The sequence below is a fragment of the Coloeus monedula genome (genome assembly GCF_965178545.1).
Source record: "Coloeus monedula genome assembly, chromosome: 4".
NCBI classification, from domain to species: Eukaryota; Metazoa; Chordata; class Aves; order Passeriformes; family Corvidae; genus Coloeus; species Coloeus monedula.
In genome coordinates, this window is record NC_138784.1 from 26794680 (window position 1) to 26812443 (window position 17764).

The 17764-nt window shown below is 50.2% G+C and overlaps 2 protein-coding genes across 3 annotated transcripts; one reads left to right on the forward strand and one right to left on the reverse strand.

Moving 5' to 3' along the window:
• Window positions 1-1807: 1807 nt before the first annotated feature.
• Window positions 1808-11666, forward strand: WBP2NL (WBP2 N-terminal like). Its single transcript, XM_082280669.1, has 8 exons — window positions 1808-1891; window positions 4897-5005; window positions 5554-5689; window positions 7190-7282; window positions 8073-8291; window positions 8683-8811; window positions 9133-9209; window positions 10102-11666. The coding sequence occupies exons 1-8, from the start codon at window positions 1833-1835 to the stop codon at window positions 10147-10149; spliced, it is 870 nt and encodes a 289-aa protein (XP_082136795.1). The 5' UTR covers window positions 1808-1832; the 3' UTR covers window positions 10150-11666.
• NAGA (alpha-N-acetylgalactosaminidase) lies at window positions 5874-17432 on the reverse strand. 2 transcript variants are annotated; one of them, XM_082280668.1, is made up of 9 exons: window positions 17259-17432; window positions 16719-16893; window positions 16397-16574; window positions 16023-16117; window positions 15187-15348; window positions 14523-14720; window positions 14173-14316; window positions 13738-13952; window positions 5874-5990 (listed from the first exon to the last, which is right to left on the reverse strand). In XM_082280668.1, exons 1-8 carry the CDS (start codon window positions 17414-17416, stop codon window positions 13773-13775), a joined length of 1290 nt encoding a protein of 429 aa, XP_082136794.1. In that variant the 5' UTR covers window positions 17417-17432; the 3' UTR covers window positions 5874-5990; window positions 13738-13772. The 2 variants fall into 2 exon arrangements, with proteins under 2 accessions (XP_082136794.1, XP_082136793.1); XM_082280667.1 differs by lacking the exon at window positions 5874-5990 and having other exon boundaries at window positions 12340-13952.
• Between the last annotated feature and the right edge of the window lie 332 nt (window positions 17433-17764).

Below are 17764 nucleotides of genomic sequence, written 5' to 3' on the forward strand. Positions count from 1 at the left end.
TTTACTGAAGACTACATGTTTGTGTCTAGCTGGTGTGTCAGCTGTTTTCTGGACATCCCTGGATGAGGTTGAAAGTGTCAGGGCTGCGTGGGCAGAAGGAAGGAGGGGAGAAGACCAGAAACACTGAGTTTGGCAGTGTCTGCATGTCACATGGCTGGCAGGGGTTGTTCCCACCAGGACACTTTAAACACACATGTGGAATGCTATGGCCTGGCATGGCAGCACTGTGAGTAAGGGGAAGTGCGGGGGGTTTGGATGGGGTGGAAAGGCTGGCATGGGAGGGAGGAAGAGGGAATAGCAAATGAGCAGCAGAGGAGGATTCAAGTCAAACTTGATGTTGGCTGTATGGGGGCCAGGGCTGGGAATAGGGTTCTCCAAGCCTTAGCAAAACTGTCAAGAGCATATGTCCATCTGCTGGCTTTCTCTGGTGCTGTAACTGCAAAGCAAAGTTCTCTTCACTCTCACTGCCACCTGTCTACACAAATCAGCCATTCTCAGCACTACTAGGATGTGAGGGCCATCCCAGCCCTTCCCAGTCCCTTCACCACCCACGTTCACAGCCCCTGCTGTTCCTGTGTGCAGTGTGTGCGTATCGCCTTGCCCCCCCTTCCCCCGGCACCAGGCCTCCTCAGTCCTGCAGGGAACAAGAGCCTTGTCACTGGTGCCAGCAGCCACACCATGGACCCTGCAGAAACCATCCTGCCACGCTGCCACACAACTGGCCCTCCTCAGCCCAAGGACATCAAACCTCATCAGAGACACCACCAGGGCTCTGCTTCTTCACAGCACTGAAACACAAAGCCACGTTCCATTGTCTTCACCCTGGGCTGCAGAATGGTAATCTTTATGACTTTTGGGTCCAGCCAAGGGTTATGATGGAGAGAGACAATGCTGCCCTGCTTAAAGAAAGCAAAGCAGACCCATGCAACAGAAGAGAGACTTTCCTTTGCCTGTAATGTGGATTTCAAGGACAAAGCTGTGTGGTTTGCCCTGTAGGTTTAGGAATTTTTATTTGTTTGTAATAACGTGATTTTTATGCCCTGCTCTGTAATTTCTTGTTGGACCATAGACTACTTCTAAAGGATCTGTAAAAGCTTGCTGAGAAAAGCTCAGGTACTCCTCACTGCCATCTGCTCATGCCAATAGCCTACCAACATCCCGTGTGTCTACAAGGAAGTGTACAAATGGCAAATCCAAAAAAATCCCACGTGGCATAACAACGGGAGATGCTGTTGGGAAGAAGTCTCTGTAAATGGATAAGCTGGGAAAAGCCTGAATCGCGCGCCACCAGCTGAGTTCCAGGATGAGCACAGCAAGTCAGCTGTTCCCCCGAGATATCCCGAGTAATACTGCAGAGGGGAAGAGTCTAAACCTTACATCAGACCTGCCCACTCAGCGCATTCGGAGGCTCACACACTGCTCACCAGATAAGCCGTTCGCCAGAACAACTTTGCTAAGCACGGCAAATCCTGGACAACTTCCACTGAGGCAACCACGGCAGCGAACAGGCGTGGTTGCACCGAGCAGAGAGAGCCACAGGAGCGAGCAGGGCTGCGTGTAGGCACCAGTGTCTGTGGTTCGTTGAGCGGCCGGGCGTGGGGCGCGGGGCCGGGCGGGGCCGCCACTTGTAGCGTTCCCGCCGCCACCGGCGCCATTAAACCGACCCAGCGCCGCCTCACTTCCGCCTCGCTCCTTCTCACTTCCGCCCCGCGCGCGCCGCCGGCCGGGAACGCCGCGGGGGGCGGGGCCTGCCGGGATGCGTCATCGGGCGGGGCCGCGCGGTGTGACGTCACTGCCGCCGCCGGGTCAGGGGCGGGGCCGGCGGGGCAAAGATGGCGCTGAACAGGAACCACTCGCAGGAGGGTGGTGTCGTCATCCCCAATGCCGAGAGGTACCGCGGGGGTCGCGGGGCCGGGTGGGTTCTCCTCGGCCCTTGTCCCCTCAGCAGGGCCGGGATGGCGGGGCCCGGTGGTGGGAGGCTCCCGCTGGGGCAACTCCCGTTTCCTGCCCGGCGGCGCGGGCCCGGCTCGGCCTGGGGTCTGCGTTATTAAAGCGCTCCCTGGCAGGGTGGGGACGGGCAGTGGGGAGAAGGCCTGGCTGGAGTCCGTAGAGCTGCCCCGTCTTCACTGTGGAAGCTCGGCGGTCCTTAAAGCCGCTCCGGCGGGCGTCCTGGGTGAAGGCTGTGGTTGCTATCGTTTGTAAAAGTCAAGGAATTGGGTTTTTTTTAAGGTTACTTAGTAACGTCGAAGAGGCAGAGACTACTTAAGGTAGGAGTCTTGATCACTTGAATTTGTAAGTAAGGAACTTGAATTCAAAGTTTCTCTGCCCGGAGAAGCGCCTGTCCATGGAAGCACAGCCGGCTGCTCGACGCCTGCTCTCGCCCCGAGTGGGGATTGACAAACCGGCTTAACAGACTTGGGCTTCAGTTTGGTTGTGTTTGGATGCTCCCAGCATCCTGGCAAGAGAAATCCTAGAAACCCGAGGTCCAGTAAAGGATCGAAGTAAAAGGATCAAAGGAGTTGGTTTGGGGCTGGTGATCAGTAGGAAAATTACACTCCAAAAATATGCTCCATGTTGTGTTGAGTTTGGAGTAGGAGCTGACTCCTAATACTTCAGTCAGGAAAGTCCTCTGACATGTTGAGTTCATGCTGGTTTAAAGGAGATTTCTCTACCCTTTGATTCCTGGGCTGCATCAAAAGTAGCGTGGGCAGCAGGTCAAGGAAGGTGGTTCTGCCTCTGTATTCTACTCTGGTGTGACCTTACCTTGAGTGCTGCATCCAGCTCTGGGGTCCCAAACATAAGAAGGATGTGAAACTGTTGGAGCAAGTCCAGAGGAGGCCACAAAGTTGGTAAGAGGAATGAAGTACTTTCTCTGTGAAGACAAGCTGACAATATTGGGGCTGTTCAGCCTCAAGATGAGAAGGTTGTGTGGAGGCCTCATTGCAACTTTCCAGTGTCTGAATGGGACCTACAGGGTAGGCACAGGGGGACTCTTCATCAGGAGCTGCAGTGCTAGGGCAGGGAGTAATCAGTACAAGCTGAAAGAAGGGAAATTTAGGCTAGACATTAGGAAGAAATTCTTTACTGTGAGGGTGGTGAGGCACTGGAACAGGTTGCCCAGACGAGCTGTGGATGCCCCAGCCGTGGCAGTGTTCAAAGCCAGGTTGGATAATGCCTTGAGCAAACTGGTCTAGTGGAAGGTGGCCATGGCCATGGCAGGGAGGTTGGGACTAAGTAATGTTTAAGATCCTTTCCAACCCCTAACATTGTGTGGTTTTATGATCTCAAGCCATTCTTTGAGGTGCTGCTCAGTCACAGGTGAGGGCAGTGTGGTTCCACAGGCTGCGCAGCCTCCTGTGACAGCCCTGGACAGGCATGCAGGTGCAGACCGGTTCAGCAGCCTAATTACTCTCCGTGGTGGTGGCTGCATGTTACTTGCTTGTGTGAGTAGCTGCAAAGCAGTAAACATTACAATGACTACACAGAAATTCTTCCCAGTGAGGCAAAATGACGTGAAATGCTGCTACAGCACATGATTGAGGGAGTGTTCTGGTAAGATTAGAGCTGTCAAAAAGTTGGTTTTATGTAGCTTAGAATAAATGTTTCCTCCTTGCATTTTGGAAATGGAAAGAGCTCTGCTGTCTCCTAAGTCTGTCCCTTCCAGCCAGTCTGAGAATCTGCATCTGGCTCAGCTATGAAGTAATGTCCCAGTAGAATTTCTTGGTCAGGTTGTTTTTTCTCATCAAAGCTAGACTTTTCAATACTGTCATTCTCAGGTAGCTCTGTTTTTCAGATACATCTGCAATGTTCTTCTTTTCCCTAAAGAGCAAAGAACCTGAAACTGTAGGGCATTTGGTTGTTTTTCCATATGGTGGCCCTGCAGATTCCTCCCTTCCCCAAAGAATTGCAGTTTCCTGACTTTATTTGACTTCTGCAGTATGCTGAGCACAGTACATAAGGGTTATTTTAAATCCAGCCTGTTCAGGCTTGTGTTGGTTTAGGGTTTTGTCACTTTGTTTTCCATGCTCTTGAACCATAAAGCACCTCGGGGTCTTTTGCCACTGTAACACGCTGAAGGTTTATCACCCCCAAAGTTCTTTTGTTTATTCTGCAGATTTTCTTACTATGTGGTACGTTTAGATCTGCACCATAGACTCAGTGACATGCTTTCCCAAGATGACTCTCTTTTTTTCTGAAAATACATTTAGTTTTTCACGCACCTCCATACCCTTGACCCTGCAGTGTTCACAGTTCTCATCTGGCTTTCTGTCTGCTAATGTTCCCATAGATATCCAACAATAATATCCTTATTGCTGACATCACTGACTCATTGTTTCATTCCTTAGCACCGTTCTGTTTATTACAAAAACTTAAGTAAGTCATGTGAGGCAGGGTCAGCAGTGAGGGTTTCAGTGCAGCCACCTCCTCATTTTGCACAATGGGTGTGGTCTTAACAGCAGTGCTATTTTCCAGTGCAGTGGACTTGATTTGAGCATGGACTGGGAGGGAGGATTGCTCTAAGATTACACCTTGGCTTCAAGGGGATGGTTTCTGACGCCTCAGCCCTTTCTGTGCCCTGATCTTTGGGCTGAGGGTCTTTCTGTGCAGAGTGGAATTCCTCAGTCTGACAACTTTGGAGACAGAAAACCTCCTGTTGTTTAAAGGTGCCCTTTGTGAAGGAGGAGCAGGGCTTGTTTCAGATGAGAGGATGAATTCTTCCACTCTGCATAAATCATCCCTCTCTATTCAAAGTCAAAATGGCAGGGCCCACAGCAGGACTTTGGGATAATATTTAGAGTTTTGCTGTGCTATTCCCCTCGCTGTGTGATAGGGGTATGTGTTGTTGGAGCTGTTACCGAGTTTGTCTCTCCAACCTGTCTTGATTTCCTCCTGCAGTGTTCTCAAACAGTGTAAAGATGTGGAACTCTCCTTCAGTGATGTGACAGGCAAGCCTGAAATCTTCAAAGGCACCAAGAAAGGAATGCTGTATCTCACCCCTTACAGGGTAAGTCTGATGCCAGCAGGGCTGCTTCTTTCTCAAGGGATCTTGTAAACTTTAAACCAGAAACCTAGTTGATGGTAGAGGAAGGGATTTTTGTTGTGGAAGGAACCACTGACAGCCCTAGGTTGGAGAAGGAAACGTGGAAATGGGATAGTTCATACCTATGTCAGAATCCCATTTACCTACAAAGGCACATGCAGTCCTGGAAGTCACTGTCTAGAGAATATATTTCATATAATGTGTCAGTCAATAATACTTTTCATTGCAAACTCTCATAGCTTATCCTTAAAAAGCAGAACAGTAAAGTTTTGTAAACATGCAGGTGTGTTTTAAGTGGTTTATTATTTTGGAACGTACGTGCTTCAAGTGAGTGAGCCATGTGCTGTCAAAGCTGTTGGGGATCCCCAGTATTAAAGCTGTGAAATAACTCAATGCATACTCATACTAGAGGTTAAGTTATCCTCTTTTTGGATGCTGATACAATGAGAACTCCACAACCACTCTCTTTATTGAATTCAAGTAATTCAGAAGCATTCCCTCCTGTCTTGCAGATGATCTTTGTGTCCAAGGGCAAGGATCCTATGCTGTCTTTCATGATGCCATTTTATTTGGTGAAAGGATGCTCGATTGAGCAGCCTGTTTTCTCTGCCAATTACATCAAAGGACAGATCCAAGCTGAGGCCGGAGGTATGTGCCTGTGCTTTGTAGATTGAACTCTTGCCAAGTATCACAAGGTGCTTTTTGCTGAACACCAGACAGGCAGCTTATGTGCACAGGAAAGGCAGAGTAGCTGGGGTGGTATAGCTGGTGTGTCCACACTGAGGTAACTCCGTCTCCTGCATTTCACGCCACTGCTACTGTGTTACTTTCTGCCCCCAGGCCAGGAGCTGACTTGTCCAGGATGACTTCTGTTTAATTCTTCTGTCTTGCTGGGTGTTGTCAAGTTCACTCAGTTTTTGAATGAGCTTGTTTTTCTCCTGTCTTTGACCTGAAAGGGTGGGTAAATGACCAAGTCACCATCAATGCTATTGATAGAATTAGAATAAGCAAGCACTTTTGGTTTTGAAAAGTCAGCAGCCACTTGGGTATGGTTTATATGGATCTGTGAGTCTGCTGTCCATCATTGATTTAGCTTTGATCCCAATTTGATTATGAAGCTGTGGTAAGACTTAAGAGTGGTGTTCATGACCAAACATGGAGGGGAATTGCAAAAGAGAAATCGGGATTGGAAACATGGCTTCTAGTTCAAATTTCTTCCCTCTTCAGCCCTGGAATTAGTTGATGTGCGTTTTTATGGCATCTGGAGGGTCTATGCTTTTTGCTTTCTGTTTGTAACAATGTTTTAAAGTGACTGGGTCCTCTGGGGATTGTGGATCAGCCACAATCTTGGGCTGAAGTCATACTAACACAGTGGTTTTACAAAGGTGAATCTCCAAAGGAATGACTTTATCCATGATGGACTCTTGTTATATTTCTGTACTTTATTTCTGCTTTATCCCCAAGAGACTATCTCTCTTTATACTAATTTAATTGTTAGACAAGGAAGATAAATCTTATATTTAAATGACATGTATTTTTAACACCAAAACCCAAAGCACCTCCCCCAAAAAACCAGCAAAACCCAAAAAGCCCCAACAAAACAAAGCACTCTTACTTTGCAAAACATCGCCTACTTGATTGGTTTCTTTTAAAAATTGCTATTATACTTCAGCATTTAATAATCTCTCTCAGCTCCTGTGTGTCAGTGAGATTAAAGATGTTGCATTTGATTTAAATCCTAGCTTGAGTTGAAGATGCTGATCTGTAGTTCACTGAGGACATCAATAAAACTTCATCTGAGGGCTTTCAGTTAAAATCCTCAGTGAAACAAATGTTCAGTCTTTACACTGTTCATTATTAGGTTCCATTAAAGCTTTCAGGAAAGAGCAAAACAGGACTGTATCTAGAGTAGGCTGCTTCTATATGACTATAACTTCTAAAGTGTAAAAAAATAAATTCCTGATCCTCTTGAGATACTATTTTGGGGGATGTCTGATAGCAGTGCCATGACTCTTTCTCCCTGATAATAGGATGCAAAATAGTTTTGAAATAAAGAAGAAAAAAATAATTGAAGTATAAACAATTTTGCTGTCTTGGCTGGTACTGAGGAGGCTAATAGTCTGCTTCCATTCTAATTCTCTCTTCTAGGTGGCTGGGAAGGTCAGGGGACATTTAAACTGACTTTCAACAGTGGAGGAGCCATTGAGTTTGGACAGCTGATGTTCAAAGCTGCTTCTAGTGGTAAGGGATTTTCAGATCCTGTGGTTCCCCCATGGTTGGCTGAGCTAGTAAGCAAGTGTGCTTGTTCTGAACTTCGTGGGAAGAGAGGTACCCTCTGCCCTCTTCCACAGCAAAGTATTTATTCTCTTTCCAGGGGAACTTTTGGTTTCCCTTCCAATCCTTTTTCTTTATTTCATCTTAATGCTTTGTGCAGTCAGAATACTCTGGGGTTTGGGCTTCTGAGGTGAACCACCTTTTTCTACAGAACCTTATTTCTCCTGGAAAAAGGTTGAAATATGTGATGGTGAAAAATTGCTTCATTTATCTACCCTCAGCTCAGTTCTATTGTAGTGTAGTAAGATGGGAGAAGTTAATGTGCACATTAGGAGAGGGGAAAAATAGGTTTTAAAAAATAATTTCTTTTTAAAATTTTCAAAGGGAGGAACAAGTACCTTTTTTTTCTGATAAAGTTTTCTTTTTAAAGAAATTTGCATTTTAAAATGTATTTTTTTTCAGAAAGAAAGTTTATAAAAAAAGGAAGAAACACTGTACTGTTACTTGCTTTAGAGAGGTCTTTTCTTCAAGCAGTGGGAGCTCTGTGGTGGGACTGGGACCTGCGAGGTTGTATTTTTGCAGCTACTTTCCTTTAGCACCCTGTGACTAATGCTTTTCAAGCACAGAGCTATGCCAGGACTATACAGTGAATCTAGATAAAGGGAAACAGTGCTGCATTAACAGGACTATTTTCATTCTGTTCTGTACATTTAGTTTTAAGAAAAGATGTCTGGCTTACTAAACATGTGTTCCTTAGCTTCCAGTGGCGTTCCTCTGCAGAACCCTGGCTATGGATACACCCCTGTTCCTGGAGGATATGCACCCCCCCCGCCTGCCCCCGGGGGCTATTCACCTGTGCCGGGAGGCTACGCTGCCCCTCCGCCTCCGAACGGACCATATCCCTATGCACTACCTCCAATGAATGCCTATGGACCTGCTCCACAGCCCATGGGATACCCATACGCCCAGACTCCAGGTTTGGAAGTTGTGTAGTGATGACTGGCTCTGATATTAACTGTGAAGAAATGACAGTGGTACGATGAGGGTTACTGTTGTTTTGTCTCCAGCAAGGATCCTTGTCCTTGAAAACTCTGTCACATGCTGTTGATCACACCCATGTGTTGCTATAGTTCTAGCTACGTGAAAATGTGGTTTGCAAATTGTGCTTGGTAGAGAATTATTGCCTGCTGGCATGACAGGCATTAGCAAATTATCAGATCCCTGCTGTCTGCATCCCTGCCAAGCCTGGGGAGCTTCCCTTACCACTGCTCTTGTCCACAGCTAATGTGCTGTCGGGCCTGTGAGCTCTCTCCCCTCTGTCCCATGATCCGTGGTCCAAAGCATCAGCCTGGTGTTGTCTTTTTCAGGCATTTACCCACCACTTCCAAACATGAACCCCATGTACGTGCCACCTCCACCGCCCTACTCTGGGGCACCTCCTGCGGGACCCTCAGCCCCCTCAGCTCCCCCAGCCTGGGTGAGCCCAGGGATGCCAGGTAAATGGGACTGGGCGGTTGTCAGGATCTGGGTGCAAAGGGTGCCTGGCGACTTGGTTTAAGGGTGGCATGGGCACAGCATGGGGTGGAGAAGCTGTTGTTGCAAGAGCTCCACGTCTTCTGTAGGGAGCTGCTCAGCCCTGCACTGCACAGCTTGCCAGCTTTCCTGAGCTGCTCTGAATTCTAAGCTGGCTTGCTGCAGTTCCTGTCAGCTCCTTGGGCCTTTGTTGCCTCCTTGGAAGAGCACTGGCTGGGGAGACGGCTCTGGGGCTAGGGCCACTGCCTCAGAATTTAAGGTGGCTTCTTTTCCTTCCTTTCCAGGAGGCAGTAAGGCCATGGAAGCTGCTTCCAGTGCATATTACAACCCTGCCAACCCACACAACGTGTACATGCCCATGGTGAGTACCATGCCTGGTCTTCATGTGCCTACTCCCTCCTCTGTCACTAGAGATGGTGCTTTGCATTCCTAGCAAAGTCTAGTGTACCGTCATGTTGAACATGCACAGAAAGTGTGCATTTTTCTGGGAGGGAGGCATGGATGTTGATCCCATAAAGAAGGCTGGTTAAATTTTCAGTCAGGAAAGCAGGAAGGCCTTAAGATTGATGCAGTAACAGCCCTTTACTGCCTGTCTTACTCCTAAAGGCATAACAGACTTGCATGGGCACAGAGGAAACACAGAGCTCTCTGCATCCATTGGGCCTGAAAATGAGGAGAGTTAAAGAACAGGTCACTTAAGGATGAGAGCATGTGGGTTTCTGTTTTGCTTTCTTTCTGGGCTGCATGGAGACAGGGACATCTCTTACTGTTCAGTCAGTGGCAGCCAGTAGGTTGTGCGTAGCCTCCATCTGGTACATGACGGTCTGGCTGTGCCCTTGACTGCCTTGCTTGGCTCTGGCAGGCTGGAGACTGATGGAGCAGCAAAGCTGGCCCTCAGCCCAGGGTTTGCTGTCTGCTGGGTCAGAGCTATGAGCTTCAACAGGGACAAAGCCCTGGAAGGGAAGGGAGGATGGCTGTTAAAACAGATTAAATGGCCCATTTGCAGTAGACCATTTGTTACCTGGTTTTGAGGGGACTTTTCCTGGAAACGTTGTGGAGGCAGCATGTATCATGGAGCATAACTGATGCTGGAGAGGAGTGGTGTGATGAAATAACAGCTTAAACCATAGCACTTGGTTCTGTCTGTAGCTCACTGCAGGGCACTCATTTCTGGTGAGCCAAGCCTGGGAATGCCTGGAAAGAGCTGGTCATAAAACAAGCATGGTTGTTGACTTTACTGTATCTCCTTCCAGGATCAGCCGCCTCCTTATGCACCTCCTGAGGATAAGAAGAACAACTAACAGAAGGAAATTGCAGCCAGTCTCCCACATTCTCTCTCCCTGAAGACAATTTGGCTGTTAGTACCCCTCAAGTTAGCATATCTCTAGATCTCTGTTTCTCTACAATAGATATAGCGCTGGGCAGCTGAGCACCTGCCCTCCTTAAACATTTAAGTCAGTGGCAATACAAGGCAGGACAACAGCACTTTCCTACTTACTTGCTTTATCTCATGGGGTTGAAGGACTAACCTTTTGCCCTGCCATTGGCTTGAGGAGAGAGATGGACTTCTTATTAAACCGTATCACATGACTAATCTAGGACTAAAATCTGAAGGCTCTGGGATCTTGTTGGAGTAAAACAACTTGGAATGCCAAACTTTTGACTTCTGAAGCACTGTCCAGGAGGAAAGGTGTAGAGAGCCATGGCGTTCCCTGCATGGATCCTCGGGTGCCCTAGAAAGGTGTTAAACTTCCTTAAGTTCTAGCACAATTCAGTGTGAGGTGGGACTTTGGAAATCCTGTATTGTGCTGGAAGTGTGTGGCTCCTGGACTAACAGTTGAGGGGTGATGACCTTGAGAAGTGCATTTTAAGAAATGCCGAAGCATTTGGCTACGAAAGAGGGAAGGGGATGGGCCCAAATCAGCCTGTCTTTGTAGCCATTGGATAGAGAAGCAAACAAAGGTGTGCCTCAGGGCAGTGAGCTCATAGACTGGCAGGCCTGAGGATCCGTCTTCCTTTCCCTGTCCGAGCAGGCCCCATCTCTGCGCAATGATCCTGTGTCAAGCAGCCGTTCTTCAAACATAATGGAGTCAAGTGCTGCACAGGAGGCTGCCTGTCTTGGAGCAAAATATGTTACATTAGGAAGATGACCTGGAACTAGCCTTTTCAGGAGACAAGTCCTGCAGCCCTGGCTCCCTCTTGCTGAGCAAACTTGCGCTGTGTGCTACCTCCACGGGGAAAACTGGCCTTCATCTTTTCCATCAGCTGCTGGAGCCAGGCCGTGTGTGCCCACATCTGAACAATGTGGGCAGTTTAATCCCAGTTGGTTGCTCACAGGTGCAGTGCCCTCGGCTGGGAACTGCTGTCTGGGTAGGAGTTACTAATGCTTGGTTCTCTTGCAGAGACTCTGTCTGCTCAGCCACAACCTATCCTTTTTCCTTAGGACATAGTGCCGTTAAACCTGCTCTGAAAAGAGTCTCTAGTCTGGTGGAGACCCTTGTGATCCTTTACATATAGGGTGATTGTACTTCTTCCTACAGCCTCCCTACCTTCACAAGAAGGGGGAAGGAGTGTTTTCCCTCTTACTTCCCTGTATGGCAGGGCTCTCCTGCAAGTCAGGTTTGCACAACTTAAAAGTATGAATTCCTAAAGCAGTTCCACGGGGGGAGGAAGTAAGTTTCCTTATCTATAAATATTTTTTCTGAGTTAGAGATATTCTAACAACTCTGTATTTAAAAAAAAAATCAACCATGAATGTTTGTAACTTTTTGAATTGCACTTTAATACAGGAGTGTTGATACCTTTATCTGCCAGTTCACTGTTGTGTCTGTGTTGTGTTGACCTTAATTCTTGCGTACTGCACAGAAGGCTGGAATGAACTACAACCACTGCTGCTACTCCCTCGGGTCAGTTGTGGGTCTGTACTTTTCTCTCCCTGGTATGTGGCTAAGCTGGACCTGGAATCAAGTAACTGGTGGGAGTGAAGAAGGTGGGGCTTATCCTTGCTGCCTGGGAAGGGTGGAAGGCTGGCTGGTGCCTGTGGCTATGCCCAGGTATCCAGAACTGGCACATGTTCATGTCCCATCGCTGCATGTAGCAGGTGCCATGTTACCACACTGCTACTCACTACAGCCGCATTCACCGCATCTCTTCTATGTACATTACACCAGAGGGAAGGCTTTTAAGGTCTTTAAAAGAAACTCCTCACTATCAATTTTTCTTCCAGCAATGGAAAAATAATACATGATAGGGAAAATGGCATTTGGCTATGGACTGTAAAATCTGTTTCCTCTTGTGCCAAGGAATGCTGCTGCCCTGCTGAACATGATGTAACTACTGGAAAGCCATTTCCTACTCTGCATCAGTCCAGGTTCTGACAGGAAACCAGTTCTGTTTCCTAGCATAGTTGTTCCTGTTTTGCGGTAATGACCCTGTAATCCTACATTAACCAAGCAGCTGTAGCTAGCAACACTAAAACATGAGACACAGTCTGTGATCTGCTTCCCTTTATTTCAATATCAATTTGCCTCAATCACTCCCCAAGAACAAAGCCAGCTCCTTGTTTTTTAGCAAGTTCTTCCTTATTAGAACTGCAAGTGTTGTGTTCAGTATTTTGACCCTGCACCCAGAGAAAGTTTCTGGAAGGGGCCAGAATCAACTGTTTGGTCCTGTAGGAATCAGAGTGGGCAGATGAGCAGGAACCCTCCCACAGATGAATAGGAGAACTTTTTTTTTTTTTCCCCTAATCTAACATGTGATCTTTCCCCAGTCTGAGGCTTAATCTTGTGTCACCTAGAACTCCTCCATAGGTAGTCTGTTGTATGATGGTGAAGCAGTTGAGGGCTTTAGAGTCTCTCCCGACACTCACTTCCAGTTTATTAGTGCAAGCTCCTCCTCAGAATAGAGCTGTGGATTTGGTGCCCTTGAGAGAAGAAGCCTTTCACTGAGGAATCCTGTATTTTCAGCCTGCTGGAGTAGGACCTGATCATCCTTTCAGCAGAAATTCCCTTCTAGAGCAAGAAGGATGCAACTTTCAGCTTGGAGGCACCTGTGACCATTGCCCAACCCAAAAGACCACCTCAACTGAGTATCAGCATCTTCCTGCCAGCACTCCTACACAACGTGCTATGGCTCTGCGGTTTTTGGTGCGTACCACAGCATGGCTCCTGAGGTCGTGCATGGCTCATGGAGATTTTTGCTCTGCTCTGCTGCAAACCTCTACTAGAGGGGCTTTAACACAATGCTAGCACCCATGCTAGGCTCAAGTAGTGCTGGCCTCTAGGATTGTGGCAGCAGGATCAGGCCTGCAAGCAAAGCCTCACTGTACAGGACCATTATGCCTCCAAGAGCTCTTGCTCCTGGTGGGGATATATGGGAGGGATGCAACCCTGTTGACAGCCCCTTATTCTAAACTAAGCTGATTATAGCAAAAGAAAGAAGGTGACCAAGTCTGATCCTTGACATTAACGCCATCACACACTTGGGAGGTGAGGGTGGGGGAAAAGGGAGAAGGGCGTGTCACAACCTAGGAGATACAAAAGCACCCAAAGCCTTTCTACAGGTGTAGTTCAAACAGCCCCTGCAGCAGTCAGTACCATCCAGCTCAAAGCAATGAAGTTCTCAGGTCAGAGCTGACAAACTTCAGTAGTGGCTGGGCTCTACTTGTATGACATCTTCCACAAGAGGATCTCAAAAGGCTTTGCAATTAGCGAGGAATTATGCTCTGCATACCCTTAGGCAGTGGGCAACAAGAATTCCTGATTTATGCAGACAGAGCAGACATCATTAGGCTGGTACCAGGGGATGTTCACTGCCCAGCATTGCTGGGCTCACCAGCAGAAGGCACTTGTGTAGTGAAGAGCCACGTGCCCTGGGGTCTCACAGCTCACCCTGGCACTGTCCACGCCCCATCCCCTGGGCCCTGTCACAGAAGGGTTGGGCGGAAACCCTCGCCGGGGGCTTGATGTCTGACATGCCGGGGTTGTACCGGGAGTGCCATGGGACGGAGATACCACATCACCACCCCCGAGGGGTTAATAACCACTGAGAAGTTGTCTGCTGTCTTTAAGGCCCCGATGATCTTCCCAACGAACACATCTTGTACCTGAAAGAAAGAGATGGAGCTACCAGCATTTCCACATCTTGGGGTCCAGCTGTGGTCACTGACATGGCATAGCAGGACAGGGCACAGCAGTGAGCAACAGGAGACCCAGTGGGCAGCTGCCCCTTCATCCCAGAAGCATGGAGTGAGAGTACTCCCTCTCACTCCCCCCAAAATGCGTGGAGATCTGGGAAGAGGGGGATCCATGTGCCATGGGACTCACCTCATACACAGCATCCTCAGGGAAGTGGAGCTTGGCTAGGCTGGTGGTGTAGTGGAAGGGCATATCCGTCCTCCGGCTGAAGAACACAAGGGCGCTGGCAGCCTGGGACAGCGGGCGCAGAAACACCTCGATGTGGGATTTCTCCTGGGGTGGGGATAGGTGGGTGAGGCAGAGTTGCTAGGACCAGTGTAACTTCTGACTCTGCACTGTGGAGCTGCTACACCAGCAGGCCCACAACTCCCACAGCTCTCCTGCTCTTGTTTCTCTGCATCGCTTCACTCTCCCTCCTTATTTTGATACTCTGTGCTACTTCTGTCTGCTCTCCCAAATGCATCTGCTTTCCCCCTAACCTTGACAATCCTGCGCCCCTGGATTCCCAGGGGGTCCTGGTTGATCTGGATCATCAGGCGGTTCTGCAGGATCTCCTTGGCACTGGGGGAGATGGTGCGGAGATCCGTGGACATGAGGAGCGGAGCTGCCATCACTGTCCACAAGGCCATTTGGGAGCGTGACTGCTCGTAGCTAAGGCCAAAGTTTCCAATGATGAGCTGGAAGGGAGACGGTGAAAAAATGGAAGAGGCAGAAGAAAGTTAGAAACTTGTCTGCTTGTCATTGCTGATGCTGCTTCCTGAAGGGACCCACAAGGGAAACCTCACATTTTTGCTTCCCCTTAAGCAGTCCACCACTGCCACCACAGCCACTGGGACATCTCATCCCTGCTGGCAACATACATTCAAATGCACTCATTAACATCCTTTGTTTCACCACTCTTTGCCCTCAGGCTGTGCAGGGAAGGACAAGAACACCTGGAGAACTTGACAGGTAAACTCAGGTGGTGAAGGGTTCTTTGCAACCACGGGTTTTTCCCACAGCTTGGCAAGAGCAACACCAGCTTTGCCTCTGCAGCAACAGGGCTCCTGCTCCTGGAGCTCTTCCCTTGCCCTACCCCTAGAAGGGGATCCCTGGAGTTCCTCATCCCCAGACAGGGTCAAAGCACCCACCACCCGGCCGCACCATGTCTGGGTCATTCCAGTGACCGGGGCCAGCTGCTGGTTGCAGCACGTCCTGGTTTGCGAAGAACCAGTCCACAATGGAAAGTACACTGTCCCAGGAATCCTGAATGTCATCATAGTTACGCCACAGGTTGCAGATCTCTGCCAGGATGGTGTAGTTCACCTGATGAGGAAAACAGGGTCAGGCAGGAGGGAAAAAAGAGCTGCTCTGCAAGGTGGGGGAGCAGGGGCAGCACTGTTAATTGTTGAGAGCTGCACTGTCCAGAAAGTGTGTGAAAGGCAGAGGAATCTGGAGAAGGGCAAGGCGGGAAGGGTAAGGAGGCAAGACAGAGTCATATCCCACAATGTCTGGGCATATGCCAGTACGATAGGATGTCTGGCAAAACAACCACAGAGGCCATGAGGAAATATGATAAGCTATCAGCTACAACAATGAGGGCAGCTCAGGATTGACTCAAAAAGTGAAAGAGGAAATATGTGAGTACAACCAATTCTCAAGAAATATATACTAGGAGGATTATCCTATTTCAAGCACTGAAACCAGACAGGATTGTTTCATAAGAAGACTGTCAGGACCAAGCCCACACCATGTGAGTAGGGTGAAGAGGGTACACCCCAGAGCCTTCTTCCCACAAATTCCCATCACCTAGCCATATTGGGACCCCCAAGTGTCCCCAGATGCCTGCCAGGAAGACCACATTCCCTTTGGGGACCTGCAGCACCATCCGGGGGTGGAGAAATAAGCAGGGTGTAACACCCTGCTCCTGGAACTCCAGCCAGAGCTCGTCCAGGCCGCAGGGGAAATGGGAACCTGCCAACGGATGGGAAAACCCTCACCTTGGGGGGAAGACCCCCCTGATACGCTGGCCAGCTGCAGGAGTAGACAATGGGGCGGCCTGTGGCGTTCAAGGCCCTCGCCATTTCTGGGTATCCTTAGGGAGAGAAGATGACAGCAAGTGAAGGGGGTGGCTGGCAGCAGCCCATGTCCCAGTTGCAGCCTTTGTCCCAGCCCACCCAGCAAGAGGTGTCCCAGGCCAGCCTGGCTTCCTGCCTTATACCACCTCCAGGGCACACAAACTCTTGCCTCTTTTCCCAAGAGTTGCAAGAGGAGACACAAGGGAAGAACTGGCTGGACAAGTGTTTCTGCAGAGGGTCAGCAGCCCCAACCAAAGTAGCAGGGGGAGGAACACCACAGGCTGGTGAACTCTTACCTTTTGCCTGCTCCTCTGCAGACGAGTAGCACCCATCCAGCTTCAGCATGTCCACACCCCATGCTGCAAAGGTCTGGGCATCCTGCTGCACGTGTTCCAGCATAGTGCCTGGGTAGCCCCCACAGGTGAAGATGCCCAGGTCACCGTAAATGCCCAGCTTCAGGCCCCTGGAATGGACCTGTGAGGAGAAGAGAGCTGCAAGGAGCAAACAAAGGGATCCAAGATGTCTCCCAGGTACCAGGGTCCTCCATTCCTTCCCAGCTCTCCCACCATGGTGGCATGGGGCCACAGAGATCCCCAACGGCCCCCAGCAGGCACTCACGTAGTCAGCTAGAGCCTTAATTCCACTGGGAAATCTCTTGGGGTCGGGAACCAGCTGTCCTGCCGCGTCCCTCTGCTTGGCAGACCAGCAGTCGTCAATGTTGATGTACTCATAGCCCAGCTCCCTCCAGCCATCCTCTGCCAGCCGGTCTGCCATATCGAAGAAGAGCTGCTCACTGTGGATGGAGAGGACATGGCAGGCTGAGACCCTGCGACCCTTGCGCCTCACCAGGTCAGGCAGGCAGAGGGATTTTCGGGTTAACTGGGGGCACTGGAGGGCTGGTCTGAGCCTTAGGAGGGTCTCCAGGGCTCCCATGTAAACCCTGTCCGTGTTTATTGACCTCACTGAGGGGGAAGCGTTTCCCCGACTGCCTGCAAAGCCTGGCCACATCCTTCAGCTCTGGGGACTCTCCAGCCCAGCACCGGGGCATCTGAGCCGCCCGCCTCCCAGGCACCAACCACCCCGGGGTCCCAGGGACGCAGAAGGTGCCAGAGCCATCCCGGGCCTGAAGTTCGACCCGACCAAGCCCCACCCGCTGACCTGATGCAGTTGCGGGGATCCGCCTGGCAGTCCACGTTGCAGCGGAACCTCTCCCAGGACATCCAGCCCATGGGGGGAGTGCGCGCCAGCCCGTTCTCCAGGGCCACGGAGGGCAGCGCCAGGGCCAGGGCCAGCCCGCTCAGTACCACCGCCTCCATCGCTGTCGCCGGGGCACTGCGGGACTCGCCCGGCCCCGGCCCGGCCCCGGCCCGGCCCCGCTCACATGATGCCGCCCGCATCACCTGACCGACCGCCCACGCCTCCTTCCCGCCCGGCCGTGGCCGCCGTGCCCCGCTGGTGTCGCACCCCACAGCCGTGCCCCCCCCATTAATATCGCCCCCCCGCCCAGCTGCACCCTATTAGTATCGCACCCCGTCCGTGCTGCACCCCACTGCAGCTGCGCCCCCCTGCTGGCACCCTGTCACCGCCGCCCCCCGTGCCTGCTGCACCCCAACAGTGACTCTGGGAGGGGAGGGTTTAGGTCCCCCCCAGGTGACGACCCCGCG

Bases quoted from the DNA above. Each gene is read 5' to 3' on its own strand.
- WBP2NL (XM_082280669.1), top strand. From the start codon at position 1,833: ATGGCGCTGAACAGGAACCACTCGCAGGAGGGTGGTGTCGTCATCCCC. The intron at 1,892-4,896 runs GTACCGCGGGGG...TTCCTCCTGCAG, and splicing joins GTCATCCCCAATGCCGAGAG to TGTTCTCAAACAGTGTAAAG. The intron at 9,210-10,101 runs GTGAGTACCATG...ATCTCCTTCCAG, and splicing joins ACAACGTGTACATGCCCATG to GATCAGCCGCCTCCTTATGC.
- NAGA (XM_082280668.1), bottom strand. From the start codon at position 17,416: ATGGAGGCGGTGGTACTGAGCGGGCTGGCCCTGGCCCTGGCGCTGCCC. The intron at 16,118-16,396 runs GTAAGAGTTCAC...TCTCTCCCTAAG, and splicing joins TGCAGAGGAGCAGGCAAAAG to GATACCCAGAAATGGCGAGG. The intron at 13,953-14,172 runs GTGAGTCCCATG...TCTTTCTTTCAG, and splicing joins CTGAGGATGCTGTGTATGAG to GTACAAGATGTGTTCGTTGG.